This window comes from Plenodomus lingam, assembly GCF_022343315.1.
Source record: "Plenodomus lingam strain CAN1 chromosome Unknown contig_8, whole genome shotgun sequence".
Classification (NCBI taxonomy): Eukaryota; Fungi; Ascomycota; class Dothideomycetes; order Pleosporales; family Leptosphaeriaceae; genus Plenodomus; species Plenodomus lingam.
The window spans coordinates 1,247,801-1,268,868 of record NW_027093972.1 but is presented as its reverse complement, the minus strand read 5'-3'; the positions used below and the strand labels follow the sequence as shown (position 1 = coordinate 1,268,868).

Here is a 21,068-nt window from a genome sequence, read left to right as displayed (position 1 = left end):
GCTTAATTCTAGAAATACACTATCCTTGTATAGTTTCTCTACCTAATCTTTATTAGCTAGCTCTTTATACAGCTTATAGCCTATAGTAATAAAGTAGATTATTAAGCCTAAAGTAAAAAGGTCTTCTTTAACTATTATGTTGCCTAAGCTTAGCAGCCTATATCTTACTCTAGGGGCGACTATTGCCCGCAAGCTATCTAAGGAAGATCCTCTAAAGTTATAGATCTTAAGGCTAAGATTAATATTAAGTAGGAAATTATATAGCCTAATATTAGCCTAAATAACGTTGTGCAAGTGTAGAAGCCTAACACCCTTAGTAGCCTCCCTTACCTACTATTACCTCTAAGATAGCAATATATCCTGTCTATGCTTCTAAACGTATTACTTAAGGTTGCTATTAGGCATGTATTCTAGTATTAAGGTATAGTTAATAGGATCCTAGTATTTAAATACTACTAGTTAAGGATATACTCTAAGTCTCTTATATATCTACGCCTTAATAGTTATTTCTTATTAGTAGTCTAATTCTATAGGATTCCCTATCTAAGCAGACTTAATTATATCTCTAGAATTAAGACGCTCTACAAGTCCTATTGCTCCCCTACCTAGGAACTTGCCCTTCCCCTTAATAATATTAATAATAGGACTCTAAAGGTTAAGATTAGCTTCCCTACTTAGTTTATCTAGGCTTATATAATTGCAAGCTAAGTGTAATAGCATGTAAACGTTAGCTTACTAGGGGCAATAATAAAGAACTCTCTAAGGAAGCTCTAAACCTAGCGAAGATACTGCGTTTATAGTTATTTTTCTAATATTCTCCTAAAATTTACGTAGAATATAAGTAAAGTATAGAAGATAATATCTACTAGATTTAATATTTAATAAGTAATAGTTTTCTAAAGCGCAAAGTTAGGATAGCTATAAGGAGCAAAAGCAAAGGGGCTGGTTTTGTACGCTAGGGCGCGCTAGATTATCACACTAAGCTAGAAGTAGTGTGGACCCCTTCTTTAAGACTTATATATAGTAACTTAACTTAATCTTATTATTACTATAGTACAAAACTAGTTTATAGTAGCTATATTTATCTAAAGTAGACTAAGAAGTAGTTTAGGTAGAAGAAATAAACCTAAATAGGGTTTATTATACTATATATTCTATAAAAGTAAACTACTTTTATTTCTACTTCTATTAATCTACTAGTATTACGTAGTAATACCTAGTTTCCTACTATTTAAGTATTTTACCCCTCCTTTCTTTAATCTTCTTCACCACCTCTACAACCACCTCTACCACCACCTCTACCACCACCTCTATTACCACCTCTATCACTACCTCCTATTAGTAAAAATATCATGACTTATTAGTATATTATATATACGTATAGCGTAAAGCTAATCTTCTTTACCCCTTTTAGTCTTAGTTAGGTATTATAGCGTATAGTAGAAATAAAACTACTTTTTATACTTAATTTAAACCCCTACTATAAAAGTAAACTACTACTTTAAACCTATTTATAGGTATATATAAGGTTAGTTTATACCTATATAGTAAACCCCTAGCGTACTATTCTATAGTAAATAATTTTTTACTATAGTAATATGTATTAAAGATTGCTAGATAGTTAAACGTGTGATTTATAGTGTTAGGTCCTTTTTAATAAGTATATTAATTATTATTAAGACTACTAAATATTTATACGTAGATTATATCTAGGGATTTAGGTTATAGCCTTACTAAGTAACTTAAGCAGAGAATGTGTAGCTAGGTAACTTTTATTATTAAGTACATAGGATGCCCCTAATCCTATAATAGGATAAATACTAACCTAGTTAAACGTTAAGCTATAATTTAGTTGCGCACTACCTATACAAACCTAGGAACAAGTATATTAGCTATAATAACTAGTTGTATTTAGTGTCCTAATTACTAAGATAAAGGCTTTTCTTAGCGCTAGGAAGAGCGTAGTCTACGCAATATAGCGAATAATTACTTTAATTAGTAGCTATTAGATATATTAGATATATTTATTTAGCCTTTTACTTATAGTACGCTTATTATACTAAGCTAGTGTATCTTTTATATAATACTTATTATAGAAAGATATAGTATATTAGCTATATTAGATATAAGTTATACTCTCTATCTAGATATTAAATTAAAAGTGCCTTATATTAATTAGCAGTTCTCTAATAAGCGCTTTATAAGTTCTATAATTACCTTAGCTAATTTAGCTTCCTATCTCTAGCATATTGCAATAACCTCTATAAAGGGTACTTTACTTAATTCTAGAAACACACTATCCTTATATAGTTTCTCTACCTAATCTTTATTAGCTAGCTCTTTATATAGCTTATGGCCTATAGTAATAAAGTAGATTATTAAGCCTAAAGCAAAAAGGTCTTCTTTAACTATTATATTGCCTAAGCTTAGTAGCCTATATCTTACTCTAGGGGCGACTATTGCCCGCGAGCTATCTAAGGAAGATCCTCTAAAGTTACAGATCTTAAGGCTAAGATTAATATTAAGCAGGAAATTATATAGCCTAATATTAGCCTAAATAATATTATGCAAGTGTAGAAGCCTAACACCCTTAGTAGCCTCCCTTACCTACTATTACCTCTAAGATAGTAATATATCCTGTCTATACTTCTAAATATATTACTTAAGGTTACTATTAGGTATATATTCTAGTGTTAAGGTATAGTTAATAGGATCCTAGTGTTTAAATACTACTAGTTAAGGATATACTCTAAGTCTCTTATATATCTGCGCCTTAATAGTTATTTCTTATTAGTAGTCTAATTCTATAGGATTCCCTGTCTAAGCAGACTTAATTATATCTCTAGAATTAAGACGCTCTATAAGTCCTATTACTCCCCTACCTAGGAACTTGCCCTTCCCCTTAATAATATTAATAATAGGACTCTAAGGGTTAAGATTAGCTTCCCTACTTAGTTTGTCTAGGCTTATATAATTACAAGCTAAGTGCAATAGTATGTAAACGTTAGCTTACTAGGGGCAATAATAAAGAACTCTCTAAGGAAGCTCTAAACCTAGCAAAGATGCTACGTTTATAGTTATTTTTCTAATATTCTCCTAAAATTTATATAGAATATAAGCAAAGTGTAGAAGATAATATCTACTAGATTTAATATTTAATAAGTAATAGTTTTCTAAAGTGTAAAGTTAGGATAGCTATAAGGAGCGAAAGCGAAGGGGCTAGTTTTATACGCTAGGGCGCGCTAGATTGTTACACTAAGCTAGAAGTAGTGTAGACCCCTTCTTTAAGACTTATATGTAGTAACTTAACTTAATCTTGTTATTACTATAGTATAAAACTAGTTTATAGTAGCTATATTTATCTAAAGTAGACTAAGAAGTAGTTTAGGTAGAAGAAATAAACCTAAATAGGGTTTATTATACTATATATTCTATAAAAGTAAACTACTTTTATTTCTACTTCTATTAATCTACTAGTATTACGTAGTAATACCTAGTTTCCTACTATTTAAGTATTTTACCCCTCCTTTCTTTAATCTTCTTCACCACCTCTACCACCACCTCTACCACCACCTCTACCACCACCTCTACCACCACCTCTATCACCACCTCTATCACCACCTCCTATTAGTAAAAATATCATGACTTATTATTATATTATATATACGTATAGCGTAAAGCTAATCTTCTTTACCCCTTTTAGTCTTAGTTAGGTATTATAGCGTATAGTAGAAATAAAACTACTTTTTATACTTAATTTAAACCCCTACTATAAAAGTAAACTACTACTTTAAACCTATTTATAGGTATACACAAGGTTAGTTTACACCTATATAGTAAACCCCTAGCGTACCATTCTATAGTAAACAATTTTTTACCGTAGTGTATGCTTACAGGAACTTACAAGCTACAACGTCTTGCGTTAATAATGAAAGGGTTTAAGGATTTAAGTAGTTATAATAGAATTGCAGTCCACAGATACTAGAATATCATGTAATGATAAGATCATAGGAAGTGTAACGAACCTTCGTTCCATCTTAGAACAGTGCAGCCAAGCCAGGCCCACATCCTATTCCTGCCTACCTGTGTCGTTACAGGAAGTTACTTTAACTTAGGTGCTTAGGAACACAGGTGAATCGGGCCCTTTGGGGTAACACAGGTTACCAAGCCCTGATCAAAGATTTGATGGTATGCATCAATTGGTGTAAGTCTACCTCGTCCTAGATTCCACCTACTGGATGACTCATGAGTATATAGCTATGGGTGTTACGCCACCTTTTGGGAGCCTGGCAGCGGCGCAACCTCAGGTGATAAGGCGACCCACAACCCATAAGGTGCAACCGCATCATTTAATAAATCTCGTCAAGATTATAAAGAAAAGAACGTGTACTTGTGGAGGAATCATGGATAGATCTCTAGTAGATGATGTAGAGTGTTCGCCGCTCGCTAGTACACATTTTAGGCAGATGATGCTCAATGCTGAATGTGCAGGAGTGTAGATGGCTGTTTTTCTGAAGGTCCTTTAAGACCTACCTATGTATATGTTTTTACGTTCATTTCATGTACGCCTGAGCCTGACTCGGTTGCAATATCCTAGATTTTCCATAGCATAAGTGTTTAGGATAAAATTCTAGAGTGTTTTATGTAAATCTGCGAACAACAGTCGCCGAGGGCTAATATGAATAAGACCAAAAAGAACCTGATCGGCTAAAGCGGCCAAACGCATTGTAGTAGAAGCATTGGCTATTACCTGTAGTTAAATAGCAGAAATATCATCATGCAACGCAAAAATTAAAGAAGCTTTTAGTAGCATAGATAAGGATATGTCGCTGAGCAACATAGTGCATGCTAGACTTAGTCCCCGGTGGCAAAGTGTCCTAGTAGAGGGTCGAAGGATGTCAGCGAAGAGCTGATGTGCTCGTTGCTATCGAGAAAGATCTACAGCCTTCTTCTGGGCCTACCTCCGAACTCGTCTATGTCTACCGGTGTCTAGAAATCATCCTGGTTCCAGTCAAAAATTCGTCATAATTTAGAAGGCATTTGCAAGAGCTACCATATCAACGACTATGTTGCGCGATGAGATAACTTCACCACACAACCAGCTGTACCCAGTTGGTCTAGAAGACATTGCTGACTTGTCAAAGTACCTGTCGCGTGAACTAAAATGGGCAAAAGTGAATACTATTACCCCACCCAATAACACGATATATATGGTAGGATATTAATGAGATATTAATATTGCGACAGTACCCATAAGTACTTAAGCTTCTTATGTATGTGGGTCAGCTCATAGGTCCTAAAGCCTATGGGCTCATGTAAAGAGATGGACCGCAAAGCAACTCAATTGCCGCAGATGAAGAGATCGTTAGGCCATGGTATTCACTCCCATTGTGAAAAAGGTGAGTATAGCTCATTGTCCTTAGATTATCAGCGAGTAGAACAGCCCATATACTAAAAAGAGAGCATGACGTGGCGCCCATAGATCGCTAGAAACAAACATATCGATGCATACCTGCGTCACTGAGAACGTGATAAAGTCTAATGCTAGACGCTCTGCTCCATTGCCACTGGAACTGGGATACAAACATTTGAGGGTTATTCAATTTTCCTTGTGTCCGTGGATCGCTTCAGGGCAGCTCCAAATGACATTGGATAGACATCTAGCAAATTCTCCTGGCGTGGCGGAATGGCGAAACTACACAAGCAACCATAGACGGCGCGGTGACCGATGATCTTACTGGAGGCACTTGCACATCTAAATTATGAAGGGAACTCAAGCGGTATTCCTCGCTCAGATCAGCGGTTACACCAAGGCAGGTCTGACAAGAAATTACCCCTTTTACTGCATGCAATAACCTAGCCCTTCCTCTAGCGCAACGTGAAACTTATCAAACTAGCAAAAACATCGAAGTTAGCATCAAGAAAAGAACAGGACGTGGGGGAAAGAGAGGACGGAGTCTTTCACCTACATCCGGCGGCGAAACCATAGAGAAATGGTCAGTATCGATAGACAGGCAATGTAGTGGCCCAACCATGTAATCCCACCCCATCGGCACCAGGGGCTTATTAGGAGTAACCATCGCATTGAACGGCCATTCTTCAGCCTCTTCCATCAAGTTGGGTACAGGGTCGCATGACATGCCATTATCGGCCAACTTCTTCTGGAAGGCATCGTCCAGGCGTTCAGCCACACCGCGCATGCACCACGTCATGACGGTTTGCGCAGGAGGGCAGGTGAGGGGCATGGTTTGCCGCTGTAGGTGCTGAGGCAGCGCACCATTTGGCGCATATGCAGCTCGGATTTACTGGCTGCGGTTGGGTCGAGCCAGATGTTGCGGGAACCGCCCATGAGGCGCACCATCATTTCTACTAGAACTTCAAGCCTGGCTACTGGGTGCTTGCCGTGCCAGACTGTGGGTGCTGCCATGTCGAAGAGGAGAAGACCTTGTACTTCGTGGTCTGCGAAGAGTAGTTGGCGCGCTGCCTCGTAGACCAGAATGGAGCCGCCAGAGTAGTCGGCCAAGAGATATGGGCCCTTGTGCTGCTTGCTTATGGCCTCAGCCATGATACCAGCCACCTCTTCCCCACCAGAGGCGGATTTTTCCGGGCAAGAAAGAAACGGAGATTCCACAGCATAGACTGGACGGTTGTTGCTAAGGCGCTTTAGAAGGATGACGTTGCCGCAGCAGCTGTCGCATCGGGAAACATGAGCAGCGGTGGGAGGTTGGACTTGAGTTGCCCATGCATGAGTACCATGTTCACTCGTGGTTTACCCATTGTGCCACTAGATGTGGTATTGATGGCCGAGTCCTGTGTATTGGACTGAGGCTTTGTCGCCAACCCAGTGGATGATTGGGAGCGGATCATGGTTCGAACGACTGAGGCGTTGTTGCTAATCATTTCTGGAGTCGTGGTCCTGCTCCGTGGATGTGTTAGCTCATACGGGCTAGTAGTGCGCAAAGTTTCTGTGCTCTCTTGAGTAGCCAACGTCACTTGGAGGGCCTCCCAGGAACTGTGTGAGATAGGCGATGGTTTTGGGGATGGATTCACAGCCGACGCAACTTTCCCACGATAAAAACCTGAGAAATCGGCAGAGTCCGCAAAGAATCGTCGCAGGTCTCCATCTGTAGGGCAGCCATGCAAAGAAGTCGCACCAATCTTGACCCCAGTTGCATTTTGAACCGCTGTTGCAATCTGGATAGCCATGATGGAGTCAACTCCCAGATCCGGTAAATAAGCCGAGTCGTCTAACTCTGCTGCATCTACACCGGTCTCAGCGGCTAGGGCTTCGAGAATAGCAGCCATTAGGTTCTTTTTGCTAACAATTGATCAGTCTTCTGATTGAAGTTGCGTGGTAGGAGTCCTCGCAGTCTTCTCAAGCTTCGACTGTGCCATTCGGTCAGATGACTGCTGAGAGCTGAGAGCTTGAGCGACGTGCTCTATCATGGGATACTGGCAGAATAATCCTGCTTGTATTTCCATCTCAAGCTTGATTTGTACATAGATTGCAAGCTGTATAGACATGATAGAGTCCACTCCAAGATCTGACAAATACTCTTAGACGACAGGCTTGAGACTCCGTAGCCCGTCTTCTCAGCCACAGCTTCGAGAATGACATTCATGATTAATTATTTTGCGAGACCTCTGTCATTGGCTAGTAAATCTACAGGCGATAGACCAGCAGTGACAGCAGGGATTAGTGAAGTAGATCTCTTTAGGGATGCAGAAGCTGATGCAGCCGATGAAATCGGTTGCTTACGCTCCAAGCTGGGAGCCTGGGAGGTGTACAGTTGAGCGGAACCAGATGTATTTTCGCTGCTTTCCTGCTTACCCAGCATATGCATGAAACTGGCACTTGAAACTTGGTGGAAGCTTAGATTACTGTATTGCATGACCAGATGATCTCCATCAAAGACCAGACATCAATGAGAGTTGGGGCATTTCCAGGTGTGCCCACCCTGGCATAAACGCCATAGGGCTTCACAGCAGATATAGGTTCTAAGAAGTCGCATGAGCCAAAGAATTGTAGCATAGCCACTTCGCTCAAGGGTTTCTTGGGATTGCAATCCAGTATGGAACCTGCGATGTGGACAAGACTATCTCCCCAGTATGGGGATATAATGAAGGAACCATGTGTAAGGATAGCCTCTCCGCCATTGATGGCCAAGGCCAGCATAGCGTCGTAGGTACCTGCCTCACAGCGCTCCTCGATCAGCTGAGCACGTCGACCGACGAGAAATAACATATCAACTACCTACAGAACGCCGGCAACGTGCAAAGCAGCATACTTGCTAAACTGTGGCCAGTCACCATGGCGGGCTTAATGCCACAAATGGCCCACAAGGCAGCCAGCGCTACCTCGAGGGTAATGACGGCCAGCTGGACTTGGACGGCCGTCTGGATCGACTCGTCGCAGTTGCTATCGGCGATGATGTGCAAAAAGGGGAGGCAGGCCAAAGGAGACAGCCAAGCGAACACTGAGCTTCGCCTTATCTCGAAATGGAGGGCTATAGGCGAACAAATGGGAACCCAAGCCACTGTAGGCAGAACCCTGGCGCCCGCTACCTAACCCCCTCGACAGACTGCGAGGGCGCACTGCTGGCACTGGCAACATCTGCCTGGAGCTGGTCGATGAGATTTGTGACCGAGTCGACTGCCCGGCGGAGCGTAGCGGGTAATGGAGCCTAAGTACGTGCAGTCGTCGTATAGGCGAGATGGGCGAGTGGGGTGCTGTGGTTGACCTGGAGGAATTCTAGAAGCGTGGCTTGTTGGCTGGGCGCCTGCCATTTTGGCCGACGTGACGACGACATGGCGAGTGCGAGGATCGGGTCCAGGGTTGAATTCGGGGGAAACAGCTTGCTGGCTGGGCGGTGGTGGTGACAGTAGTGGTGGTGGCTCCTGTATGAGCAGACAGCCGTTGCCCCCTGAGGCATCAAACGAGTTGATGAGAATGGTATGTGTTCCCCCTGGGCGCGATTGAACGGGCGCCAGCTGCGTTGGAATCTGTATGTCGAGTTGATCGAGGTCGGGGAAGTTGTTTTCGATCTTCTGGTTGAACAGGCCAGCTTGTGGGAGAATGAGCCCCGGTAACACGTTGGCCTTGACTGACCCCACCATGAGCGGGCCGTCCCGCCCCCGGCCCCGCCCCCGCCGTGGTTGTCCAGAAGAAGTCCAACCTTCACCCCCATCACCTGCACCCCTGGCCCAACCACCAAACCTGTTGGCAACCGCTGTCATCTCGGCCAGATCGCCCACCTGGGTGCCGGTGCCGTGCATCTCGACATACGACACTTCGGAGGCGTCGACACGTGCCTTGCGCAGCACCTCGCCCATGAGGCTCTCTTGTGCCCGGTGGTTCGAGTGCGTCATGGAGCTTGCTTGCCCAGAGTCATTGCGCGCCGACGCTGCAATGACAGACAGGATGTTGTCCTGGTCGGCCACGGCATCCTCGAGCCGCTTCAGCACAACCGCACCCACAAATTCGCCAGGCTCGCAAATTAAACAGCCATATTTGGTCGCTGTCGACATGTGCTTGTCTGCCTTGGCGTCGTACAGTTCGTCAAAGTAGGCTTATCTAAGCTCGGTTTCAAACAGATTGCTCCGGTTCAATTTGGGGTACGGAGATATGCATAGTGCTTGGTAACTAGGAGCATTCGGATAATCCGCTGGTCTACGAACTTTCCGCAATAATCCTGAATCTACGTTAACAAGGGCATCAATCCGTCGAATTCCCACTTGACATATATGCTTGACCTGCTACTACCTTACAGACTCAGACAGTCCGTACGGCGCGGCTTGAACCCGAACCAAACTGTTGTTGCACGATGGGATTTTGTACAGTAATACGCTGGCTGTCGAGGTGTGTCTTGGATATAACTCTCCATGAACTTATGAGACGTTCGCTCCTCTTGCGAGGCTCCTTTTGATTGGCTATTGAGTTAAATCTACTAGGATTTAGTTCCTTTGCAAATCAGTTTAACCCTTCGAGGCGGATCCATTCGTCTATAACAGCTTGGGAAATGGCTGGATACGATCCTATTGCTGTCATTGGCCTATCGTGTTGCTTACCTGAAGACGCCGCCTCACCAGAGAAGTTTTGGGAACTTTTGGTACCGTATCAAAACGGGGTTCGTGGTGGGCCTCCCCCAACTTCCACGCTAAGAAACAAGCAGACTCATACCGCCTGACCCCCAACAGATGGAATCCCGATGCATTCCACCATCGTGGAAAAGACAAACTCCATAAACTTCCAACAAAGGTGCCCATTCTTGACTGAAGATGTTATGTCTTTCGATGCCACCTTCTCCAACACGAGCCAAGCCGAGGCCACGGCAATGGATCTACAAGAGCGCTTCGCACTGGAATTGGCGTATGAGGCCTTTGAGAGTGCTTGGCTACCAATAGAAGCTGTATCCGGCACCAAAACAGGGTGTTTCATGGGCTCTTCAACGTCCGACTACCGCGACACTATCGACCGAGATCCCGATTCCAACCTCAGGTACACCCTGACCGGGGTCATCACAGAAATGATTGCAAATCCTACATCATGGTATTACAAACTGAAGGGGCCCAGCATGGTGATACAAACGGTCTGTTAATCTAGCCTTGTGGCCCTCCATCTTGCATGTAAAAGTCTCATGAATAGCGAGTCGGACATGACGATTGCAGGTGGCGTCAATTTGATGCTCAACCCTGACATCTCTATTTATCTGAATAATATGACCATGAGTACTAAGGAAGGCCACTGCAAGTCCTTTGATGCTTCCGGGGACGGCTACTCGCGTTGAGAAGGGTGTGGGATTCTTGTGCTGAAGAAACTCGGAGATGCAGTCTGAGATGGCGATCCAATTCGCGCTGTGATCCGCGGTTCTGGGGTGAATTCGGAAGGCTTCACTCAGGGCATCACTATGCCTAGTGCTGACGGTCAGGCGGCTCTTATTCGTGACGTTTACGCCACTGCTAGGCTGGATATGGCAGATACGCAATACATTGAGTCTCATGTCCGTACTCTACTCCCTACCCAGCCTTACTTGAGAATCCCTCTAACAAATGATTATAGGGTACATGGACAAAATTCGACAACCCCATCGAGTGTCGCGCCATCTACGAGACACTTGGAGAGCATGCAAGCCCGCAACGCAAACTAGTCCTCGGAAGCGTCAAACCAAATATAATATCGTTCGCTTCGAGCTCTCTAGTTAAATATGCTAATAAATATTTTAGATAGGACATATCGAAGGCGCAGCAGGTATCGCCGCGCTGATAAAAGGCATCCTGGCCTTGGAAAAGAGTGTGATACCGCCCAACTTATATTTTAACACATCAAATCCGACTATCCCATTTGGTAAATGGAAACCTCCATGTCCCGACTGAGATGATACCTTGGACCAGAGCGGACAAGAGACGCATGAGCATTAGTGGTTTTGGTGCACGCGGTACCAACGCCCACGCCATCGTAGAGAATGCACCCCAGTCACGGCGGCGAACCGTAGCACCACAGACTAGCAGCTGTATCAGGGGTTTATTGGGTCCTTTAGGCGGCAGAAAATCATACCTCCGAAAGCGAGTCTTCATCATCACCAGCCATGACCAGGGAGGAATAGCACGCGTAGCACAGGTGCTATCCTCCCATCTCGCTACCATCCAAGCACATGCTACTTAGAATATGTGGCCAATCTTGCTTATACACTTGGTACCAAGCGATTCAAGCTCACTTGGAAATACTACTGCATTGCTTCAAGCCTAGATCAGTCCCAATCCCGACTTACGTCACTGCCGGGCAATACCGCCGTCCGAGCCAACAAGACGCCATCACTGGGGTATATATTTACGGGCCAGGGTGCCCAATGGGCACGAGTGGGTGTCGAGCTTCTCGACCAACCCGTTTTCAAAGCATCCATTGATGAGTACGAGACACATCTTGCTTCAATAGGCTGCTCGTGGCGTGTCATTAAAGAGCTCAGTCAAGGGACAAGGCATGGATAGATGAACCGGAACGTAGCCAGATAATCTGTACGATGCTACAGATAGACCTGGTGGACTTGTTACAATTATATAGCGTGAGGCCCGCACGCGTTGTGGGACATTCCAGCGGCGAGATTGCTGCCGCGCACTGCGTAGGCGCTCTCCACAAACTTAATGCCGTGTTTGTGGCATACCTAGGAAGCGTTGCATCCGCGAGACTCAAGATGGTGGCGCCAGAACTAGACGGAGGTATGATGGTTGTTGGCAGTTCTCAGCAAGATATCGAGGACTTGATCTCTCGCATGGGTGACACGGATTTGACAGTCGCCTGTGTAAATTGTTTTGTACATGTCACCATCTCTGGCTTAACTCGGCATCCTGGCTCCAGGCGACGCTAGATGCAAAGGGTAAATCTGCACGACGCCTTGACATCGATGTAGCGTACCACTCCGATCATGTGCAGGTAATCCACCCTTGCTACGTCCAGGCCGTGGGCCATATTCATGTAATCCCTCAGGAAGACGGGGATGGTAGGCCAGTCATGTTTTCCAGTACGGATGGCGGGCAAGCTGCACCAGAGTCACTGGGTGGTTTCTACTTGGGCCGTAATCTCAACAACCCGGTGTATTTCTCCGACGCCTTGACTGAGATGGTTTTGACGCCGGCAGAGGATAACTCGGCCTTGTCTTCTGCCAATACTGTGGATATTCTGGTGGAACTTGGATCGCATTCTGCTCTGGCTGGACCAGTTGAAGAAGTACTAGACAAAAACGGGTCAAAGGGTACCGAGTACCGCTCTGCAATGACCAGGGGAATGAATGCGGTCGATACAGTTCTTGACCTTGCAGGCTGGCCTTTTGTCAAGGGCTACCCGGTTGATATTGCCAAAGTGAATGGCGACGAGTCTGTTGAAACGCTCACTGATCTGCCACCGTATCCCTGAAACCACTCGCGCAGGTTCGACGCGGGATCTCGCATCAACAGGGAATTTTGCATGCGATAACATCCTCAGAAGAGTCTGCTTGGTGCTTCCTTCACATCCATCAGCGAAAGAGAACGAATCTGGCGCAGCCATCTCCGCCTTTCGGGGGAAGGGTGGATTCGTGATCACAAGGTCATGTCCACGGTCTTGTTCCCGGGGGCAGGATTAGCCGTCATGGCTATCGAGGCCGCTCGCCAGATGGCCGATGCAGGCAAGTCGATTCCCTCATTCAAGCTGCGGTATATCCATCGGCTCGGCCGTGGTGGTAAACGAGGAGTGAGCAAGCGAAGCCACCATCCATCTAGATCCACATCTCACCAATACAGCCGGCCCAAGCTCGAATATAAGATGGCTCGAGTTCACCGTGTCGACCTCTGGAAGCGCTGACATGCCAGCTGAGAAAACTGTCACGGCATGATCCAGATCGTCTATAGGGCCAACCACGAGGAACACATGGATCGCGAGATGCAGCTATTCGCCGCTTCCCGTATCTCACACTACAGGAGTGCATACGACTCTCGTGCTGGGGAACTTCCCACTGGTGACTTCTACCGTGATTTCAGCAAAGTAGGTTTGGACTTTGGTCCCACATTTCGCAATATCAAGAAGCCGCACCTGAGAAAAGGGAAATCCGTGTTTGAAATCTCCATTGGTGATCCCGGAGAGATCTTCAGTACGGGCCAGCCTGGCCGTCACCATCTGATCCACCCGACCACACTAGACTCCATCTTCGCACCCACCTTTTGCGCCATGCATGATGAGATAAAGCCACCTACCAAACCAATGGTTCCTACGTTCATCGAGGAGCTGGCCATCTTCTCTGGTATTCCTGATGCTGTGGGGACCAACTTGAAAGGTGTTTCGGTAGCACAGGCGCGGAGCCCTGGAGAGGTCACAGCTGATATCGATGTCTTTGATTAGTCTGGAACTTCAGCTTACATTTCTATGCGGGGATTCAGGTGCACGACTGAAACTTCGAATGAGAGCCAGTCGGATGGGCAGCCTTATGACACAGCGTCGGTTCTATGCTCTTCACCGAGTTGGGAGCATGGGTTACATCTGCTGAAGCCTAGTCAGGTGCAGCATATGGTGGAGAACGCAGGCGAAACTTCCAACGTTAGAATTAGCAAGGTGAGTTTTTGGACACTACTTTTAAATGAGACTATGAAGATGAGGCAATATAACTGACAATGATTAGATCTGTAGCATGTTGCTGCACGAACAGCCTGGACGAACAGTCTTGGAGTTATTACCCAAGACCGGAGACATCGATTCTTTCATCCGGAGCAGTATGTTCTCAATTGCGAGATTCACGCTCCCAAGCTTAGTAAACTACGCCATTATTGGGTCTACAAGCACATCAAATAATAGGAACATACTGTTTCTCGATTCTGCAAATGACTCTGAATGCTGTCTCGACAAGACCGACACATATGATCTTATCATTGTCCCTGAGCGGTGCAAGTCTACACCAGGACTCGAAACATGCCTTCGCCAGCTCAAAACACTACTCACACCCACTGGACAGCTCATCTCTGGTATTGACCTCGATATCTCCCTCGCCACACAGGAAATGAGCGCAAAGCCCCAAACTTCAGGGTCAAACAGCCCGGTAGACATCTCCTCAGCCTCACACGCACCTGACTCCTCGCCCCAAAGAACATCAGTGATATCCTTATCCTTGAGCCTCCATCTCCAAGCGCACGCGTAACTGTATTCACTGCATGCCTTGTCTCGGCGTTGCAATCCCAGGGTGCAAACGGCCACGTTATACCGTGGGGTCCAAAGATCTTGAACGCTATCCTGGACAACACGTCATCAGTTTACTTGAGCATGAAACCTCATACATGGAAGCCCTCTCATCGGACGATTTCGAACTCATTCGAAGTGCGGGACTCACATAGAGGGGCCTCTTGTAGATCACAGCCTTCTCCGGCCCCAGCGCCTCCATCGCCACCGGTCTCTTCCGCTCCATTCGCAGTGAAAATGTCGGCCAGTGGCTCCAGCTACTGCACCTAGCCCCTGAGACCATGGAGGATGGGATTGGAACTCGTATGACGGCACGGATTACATGTAGCACGGGCCAAGAAATTGGGTTCCTCGTTGAAAGCGACGGGCTGGTCAAAACCAATCGCATTTTTCTGGAGAAGCAGCTGAACACGCAGATTTTAGGATTCAGGGGCGAGCAGACGCGTGTGCTGAAGCTCAGGGAGATCGAGTATCCGGTGAAATTGGCGATTGGGAAACCGGGGCTATTGGATACTTTGTATTTTGAGAGGCATGCTGGGCTGTCTGTGCCGTTGGGGGAGAATGAGGTGGAGTCTCGGGTTGAGGCATCTGGTGTGAAGTAAGTTAAGTTAGACTGTTACCATCCTTTGCTGAACTCGTGCTGTGAAAAGTTTCCAGCACGAATCCATCATGAAAGGGGATATCAAACTAACATCTATCCACTTCAGTTTCCGAGACGTCATGATATCCATGGGAATCATAGTCACGCCGGAGCTAGGCTACGAAGCCAGCGGCACAGTCACAGCCATCGGCTCAAACGTGACAAGCGTCCAGGTTGGAGACCGCGTCTGCGCCTATGTCTTAGGCGCACATGCCACCGTCGTTCGAACAAAGTTCCTCATGTGCGCGATCATACCGGAGCAAATCTCCTTCGAGGCTGGCGCTGCCATGCCCGTTGTTCTCACCACCGCCTACCACGCTCTAGTCAGCATTGCAGGACTTCGACGCGGCTAGTCGTTTTTGATTCACGCTGCTGCTGGAGGCGTGGTGCAGGCCGACATTCAGCTTGCACAGCATTTGGGGCTAATTGTCTATGCAACTGTGAGTTCCGCCGAGAAGAGAAGTGTCGTGCAGTCTCAGTATGGAATTCCAGACAACCACATTTTCTACTCGCGCGACCCGAGCTTCGCTATGGCAGTCAAGCGTGTCACAAATGGTCGAGGCGTGGATTGCGTCCTGAATTCACTGGCTGGCGAGTTACTCCGTGAGTCCTTCTACTGTCTCGCACCGCTGGGCATCATGGTCGAAATTGGTAGCCGCAACGCCCTCGAAAACACGAGACTGGATATGCGGCCCTTCGCACGCAGTGCCACATTTGCCTGCTTCAACCTGCTAGATTTGTGGACCAAGCGCCCCAAGTTATGGCCGAAGCTATGCGAGACACGTTCGAGTTGGTGCGTCATGGAGTTCTGCAGTCACCTCATCCATTGACCGTCCTGCCCCTGAATCAAATTCAGGACGCATTTCGCACCATGCAAAGTGGAAAGCACCAGGGCAAACTGGTCATTTCTTTCCGTGGGTACTCCGAAGTTTTGGTCCTGCAACGCGCCTAGGATGTCCTGAAGCTAAGTCCAGACGAATACCTATCTCCTCGTCGGCGGACTGGGAGGACTGGGCCGCAGCATAGCAAAGATGCTGATCAGTCTCAGAGCCCGGAATCTCGCCTTTATATCTCGCTCAGGAGCTGAAAGTGAAGACTCTCGCGCCATTGTGCGTGAGCTTGTCCATCTAAGCGCAAAAGTACACACTTACTGCGCCGAGATCAGTGACGAAACCGCACTCAGCTCCGCCCTCGAAAGCTGTGGAGCCGATTTGCCCCCGATAAAAGGCGTATTCAAACTCGCTATGGCCCTTTGCGACAGCCTCTACGAAACCATGACGCATACGCAGTAAATCGAAGCCAACCGGCCCAAGATTCAAGGGACCTGGAATCTCCACGCCTACTTCGACACCACCCACCCGCTGGGCTTCTTCATCAATCTCTCTTCCATCTCCGGCATCATCGGCAACAAGGGGAAAGCAAACTATGCAGCCGGCTCGACGTTCCAAGAAGCAATTGCCCATCATCGCCGCGCGCTGGGTCTCCGCGGCGTCAGTCTCGATCTCGGCATCATGCCCGACGTAGGCGTCCTCGCGGAACACGGAGCCACGGGCGACGTGAAGCGCTGGGAAGCAGTCACCGGAACACGCGAACCTCTGTTCCACGCCCTGATCAAAGCAGTCCTACGAAGCCACCAGCAAGAGCAACACAGCCTTCACCATTCACCCACCCCGGCTCAAATCTGCGTCGGACTGGGCACATCGGCCGCCTTCGACGCCGTAAACACACCGCGTCCAGAATACCTCATCCACGACCTGCGCTTCCTCCCCCTCTCTTCAACCAGTCCCTCAAGCCGTAACCCTACATCTCCACCCGACCACACCTCCACCACCACCGCACCCCTGAAACCCCAACTCCAAGCCGCCCCCTCCCTCGCCGACGCCACAGCCATCGTCACCAGCGCGCTCGTCCACAAAATCGCACACATTTTGCAAACACAGAGTGCAGAAATTGATGCCGGCAGACCCATGTACTTGTACGGTGTAGATTCGCAGGGGGCGATGGAGGTGAGGAATTGGATTCGCAGGGAGATGGGATGCGCAGATTGCGATTTTCGATGTGTTGGAGGCGGTGCCGATTGAGGGGTTGGCGGGGAAGATTGCGGGGGTGAGTGGGTGGGTAAGTGGGTAGTTAGGGTTGAGTAGGGAGAGTGGGTGGGTAGTCAAGGGATATGTGAATGGGTATATCATTCTTCAGATGACGCATATCCCTGATCGTAACCATCTCCCCACCTAAGCGAGTGCCTAAATCCCCAAGTCCCCAACTAAGTCGTTATTAAAAAACAAAACAAGTAGGTAAACCAAACCAAACCCCCCAAACAACAAACCTCGAACAGATAGCCCCTAACCCAACAAAACCCCACAAAACCCTCCACATCTCCCCTAACTCAGAAACACCCAAACCGCCGCTGTTAAGTTAATTGCACAACCCCATATCAGTCATCCCAGGGTTCCGTTTGTGTACGGCGTTGGCGTTGTATCATACAGGAACCTTGGAAACGGGCATGCAGTGCAGTCTTACCGTACCTAGTGGTATTACTCAATAGAGTCTAGCGTCTATCCTAACCAGGTCTTACCTATGTAGTCTGTAGTAATAGTTATGCTATGCTTACCTCGTCCTCGTCCTCCTTGTAACATACCCATACCAAAACCAATCATTCGCCCTAAACCCCCCCCCCCCCAGTTTTGGTTTTCAGCACAAGACAGCACCGTCACGTCTTGCATCAATGCATCAAAATGAACAATATTTCATATCTCCATTCAAAGGGTAATTTACTAGTTACTCATCTTTCCCGGTCTAATCAGTGTCCAGTGTCCAGTGCCCAGTGCTCACATGGCCCCTGTTCAATGATACAAAAACTAAAAAGTTGCCGAGCATGCGTAAAGTTAAAGACGCCCGAGTCCAATGCATGCATGCACGCATACATACACGCATCATTTTCTCGCAAAACAGCTTCAGCCAGAATCTCTGAGATTCCTTGTCTGCTTTTTACAGAGTTCACCCACTCTCGTAACATCACATCAAATCAACGGCCGCCTCCTCCTCGACCCCGTAGAACCGATCACCTTGACTTTTTCACAAACCCTCCCCAGAAGCGGCTAGCCCCCCTGATGCAGAAAAACAAAAGGACAGATCATGACTGAGTTTCTGGCCACGCTCATTTCGCTACTGCCGCACTGAGGACCTGGGTCCTGAAGAAGCCGCCCTTGGTCCGCTCAATGACTTGCTGGTAGACAGATTGTGGAGGGTGGTTCATGACAACTGTGCCGGCTTGGTAGTCAATCTTTGCGTCTACGCGGGTGTCGCGGATGAGATTGACGATCCACTTCTCACCCTCATCTTGTGAGAGACCGAGGCGTGTGGAAAGGTCCCTATGTAGTTGTTAGCAATCGCTCTTCATCATCAAAGCAAAAGGCGCCATCTTACTTGATGTCAATTCTCTGGTGAATCTTGCAGTAGCTCTCAGAGATGAGATGTCTCGCCGCATCGATGAACTGATCCGCTGCTCCCAGGAGGAAGAAGTCATTCTTCAAAATCTCCTCTGTCTCACCGAGCTTCTTCTGTGCCTCCTCAAAGTCAAAGTCGATGTACAGCGCCTTGATAAAGTCGGTGACGGGGTCATTGTACTCGTAGCCCTCTTGCCTGACAATCCTGACCAGGTCCTTGAGCTGTTTCTGGTACTGGTTTGAGTTCCTACCCTTGTTGCGACCGGTGATGACGGCAGCGGCGAGGTAGCGCAGGATCCACGGGCAGTTGGTCTGGATGGTGTTGATGTATGCGGGAGAGAAGAACATGTCGGTGAGGGTCTCGCGCGAGGTCTCGTGGTTGAACAGGGGGAAGAGCGACCAGTGGATCAGCCATGTGCGGTGCTGGAGTTGTGCGAGGGGGTTGTTGAAGAGGCGTGTGTCGATGATTTCCTTGATCTTGTTGATCTCCTCAATCGCCGAGTCCCAGTTGACGGAGAGGATCTCGCATGCGAGCTTGCCCCACGTGGCTTCGCGTTCTTTGTCGCCGTCGGTGGTCTTGCATTCACAGTCAGCACAGTGTACATGTACATGAGGATAGTAGCCAGTAGCCGAGGGGAGGGGGAGTCATACCAGAACCCTGAACCGGTAGAGCAACTCGGCAGCGTGTGGGTAGACACCGCAGCTGTACTGAAATTGGCCAAACTCGTATAGCTGGTTGACCATGTCCATGTCGACTCCGTGGCTCTCCTTGAGGTAGGCCAAGTTCTGGACTTTGTCACTCCTCAGGTTGGTGACGACATTCTCGTCGTCCAAAAGGGCGCTGATCTTGCTCGTCTGCTCCTCCAACTGGTCGCGACGCTGTAGGACCTGGTCGCGTTTCTGCTTGTACTCTTCGGGCATGTCGTCGAGACCTTCGACTTCCTGGTGCAGTTGGCCGACGAAATCGGTCATGTTCGTGGGCTTGAGCAGTTGGAGCAGCAGCTTCTTCTGCTCGATTGTCTGTTCTGCCTCTTCATCGCTGGAGAAGTTGAGGAGCGGGTAGACGAGATGGCGGTCGAGGTAGGGCATGAGCTTGGGCAGGAGGCTGTACTGCTCAGCAATGCTGGCGCCGTTGGTCGAGGCGGAGTCGGCTGCCATGGTGGGCGGTGGCTGTCCTTGTCGTCTTGTCGCCGGGGGGTGGGGGGTTGGCGGAGGAGAGGGTAGAGGGTGGAGGGTGAAGGGTGGGCGGGCGCGAATTTGGAAATGTCGGCGGGCGGTGGTGGTGGTGGTGGTGGTGGGGTTCGCGGCCCTGGAAGAAAAATGGCCCGTGTCGCTGTGCGGTAGCGAGCACCCCTGCAACGCTAACTAACCAACCCGTAAAGAATGTTTGATTCACTGTATGCTGCTGAACCAAGCTTCCCACTGCGAAAGCCCTGTAATTGTCACTGTGCCGTCTGTTCTCAGCAGCCAACATACCAACTCTCCACCCAACATGCCTCGTATTCACCCTTTTGCGCAACTCTTGCGCACAATCGCAGCACCACGAACAGTCGCATGCCAGCACCAACTCCGCTTCTCCACCGCAACGCCCAAGTACACTGAGAGTACGACGTCACCCAACCACCAAAAGAACCCCATTAAAAAGCGAATACAACCCTAACCAACCCCCCACAGAATCGAAATCACATCAAACACCACCACCACCATCCAAGAACCCACCTCCCCCCAGCCGACCAAACACCACTTCCACCCACCCCTCAACAACACAAAAACAGACCCAGCGCGCAGCCGACCTCGCCACAGCAGAAGCCCTCACCGAATCCGACAGCGCCCAAGCACCCTCCCCAACACCAACCTCGCCCCCCAAATGGCACGTCTCGCGCTCCAAATCCAAAAACCTCCCCGTATACACCGACTCGAAGCGCGGAGGCAACCTGCGCCTGACCACCGTGCGCAGAATAACAGGGGACATAAGGGCGTTGAAGGAGGAGCTGGGAAAGGCGTTGGACAGCGACGAGGTTGGGATTAATGCGCTGACGCAGCACGTGATTGTCAAGGGCCATCATAAGGAGAAGATTGAGCAGTTTTTGACGGAGCGCGGTATGTAGGCTGGGGGTGAGGGAGTGGGCGGTTTGCGCTGCTGGGAGGGAATGGAGACTGCGGGGCTAGGTTGTGGCATACTGGCTCGCTGTATTATAGATGTATAGGAGAGATGGGCATTTGGACCTTGAAACAAAAGAAGATACATCATGAGATCGGCGTATGTTAAGCACAGAGTTTCACTTTT

At 47.9% G+C, this 21,068-nt stretch overlaps 8 protein-coding genes across 8 annotated transcripts; 2 read left to right on the top strand and 6 right to left on the bottom strand.

Annotated features, from left to right (window-relative positions):
* Positions 1-5,888: 5,888 nt before the first annotated feature.
* On the bottom strand, positions 5,889-6,245 carry IAQ61_010497 (uncharacterized protein; the record flags this gene model as incomplete). Its single annotated transcript, XM_066098806.1, has 1 exon — positions 5,889-6,245. One exon carries the CDS (start codon positions 6,243-6,245, stop codon positions 5,889-5,891), a length of 357 nt encoding a protein of 118 aa, XP_065951351.1.
* Positions 6,246-6,663: 418 nt separating this feature from the next.
* IAQ61_010496 (uncharacterized protein) lies at positions 6,664-7,305 on the bottom strand (the record flags this gene model as incomplete). The annotated part of the gene is made up of 1 exon (XM_066098805.1): positions 6,664-7,305. One exon carries the CDS (start codon positions 7,303-7,305, stop codon positions 6,664-6,666), a length of 642 nt encoding a protein of 213 aa, XP_065951350.1.
* Positions 7,306-7,628: 323 nt separating this feature from the next.
* IAQ61_010495 (uncharacterized protein) lies at positions 7,629-7,838 on the bottom strand (the record flags this gene model as incomplete). Its single annotated transcript, XM_066098804.1, has 1 exon — positions 7,629-7,838. The coding sequence occupies one exon, from the start codon at positions 7,836-7,838 to the stop codon at positions 7,629-7,631; it is 210 nt and encodes a 69-aa protein (XP_065951349.1).
* A 35-nt stretch (positions 7,839-7,873) lies between these two features.
* IAQ61_010494 (uncharacterized protein) lies at positions 7,874-8,245 on the bottom strand (the record flags this gene model as incomplete). The annotated part of the gene is made up of 1 exon (XM_066098803.1): positions 7,874-8,245. The coding sequence occupies one exon, from the start codon at positions 8,243-8,245 to the stop codon at positions 7,874-7,876; it is 372 nt and encodes a 123-aa protein (XP_065951348.1).
* Positions 8,246-8,565: 320 nt separating this feature from the next.
* IAQ61_010493 (uncharacterized protein) lies at positions 8,566-9,528 on the bottom strand (the record flags this gene model as incomplete). Its single annotated transcript, XM_003841829.2, has 1 exon — positions 8,566-9,528. The coding sequence occupies one exon, from the start codon at positions 9,526-9,528 to the stop codon at positions 8,566-8,568; it is 963 nt and encodes a 320-aa protein (XP_003841877.2).
* A 483-nt stretch (positions 9,529-10,011) lies between these two features.
* IAQ61_010492 (uncharacterized protein) lies at positions 10,012-17,416 on the top strand (the record flags this gene model as incomplete). Its single annotated transcript, XM_066098802.1, is given in 20 exon segments — positions 10,012-10,134; positions 10,198-10,589; positions 10,650-10,782; positions 10,837-11,000; positions 11,060-11,158; positions 11,224-11,344; positions 11,394-11,519; positions 11,594-11,906; positions 12,059-12,296; positions 12,353-12,897; positions 12,982-13,312; positions 13,370-13,810; positions 13,868-14,077; positions 14,145-14,653; positions 14,889-15,293; positions 15,403-15,658; positions 15,689-16,074; positions 16,094-16,253; positions 16,310-16,564; positions 16,649-17,416. 20 exon segments carry the CDS (start codon positions 10,020-10,022, stop codon positions 17,414-17,416), a joined length of 5,967 nt encoding a protein of 1,988 aa, XP_065951347.1. The 5' UTR covers positions 10,012-10,019.
* A 655-nt stretch (positions 17,417-18,071) lies between these two features.
* INT6 (eukaryotic translation initiation factor 3 subunit E) lies at positions 18,072-20,023 on the bottom strand. The gene is made up of 3 exons (XM_003841825.2): positions 19,433-20,023; positions 18,762-19,357; positions 18,072-18,706 (listed from the first exon to the last, which is right to left on the bottom strand). The coding sequence occupies exons 1-3, from the start codon at positions 19,937-19,939 to the stop codon at positions 18,493-18,495; spliced, it is 1,317 nt and encodes a 438-aa protein (XP_003841873.1). The 5' UTR covers positions 19,940-20,023; the 3' UTR covers positions 18,072-18,492.
* Positions 20,024-20,273: 250 nt separating this feature from the next.
* Positions 20,274-20,889, top strand: IAQ61_010490 (mitochondrial 54S ribosomal protein mL49; the record flags this gene model as incomplete). Its single annotated transcript, XM_003841824.1, has 2 exons — positions 20,274-20,385; positions 20,456-20,889. The coding sequence occupies 2 exons, from the start codon at positions 20,274-20,276 to the stop codon at positions 20,887-20,889; spliced, it is 546 nt and encodes a 181-aa protein (XP_003841872.1).
* Positions 20,890-21,068: the final 179 nt, after the last annotated feature.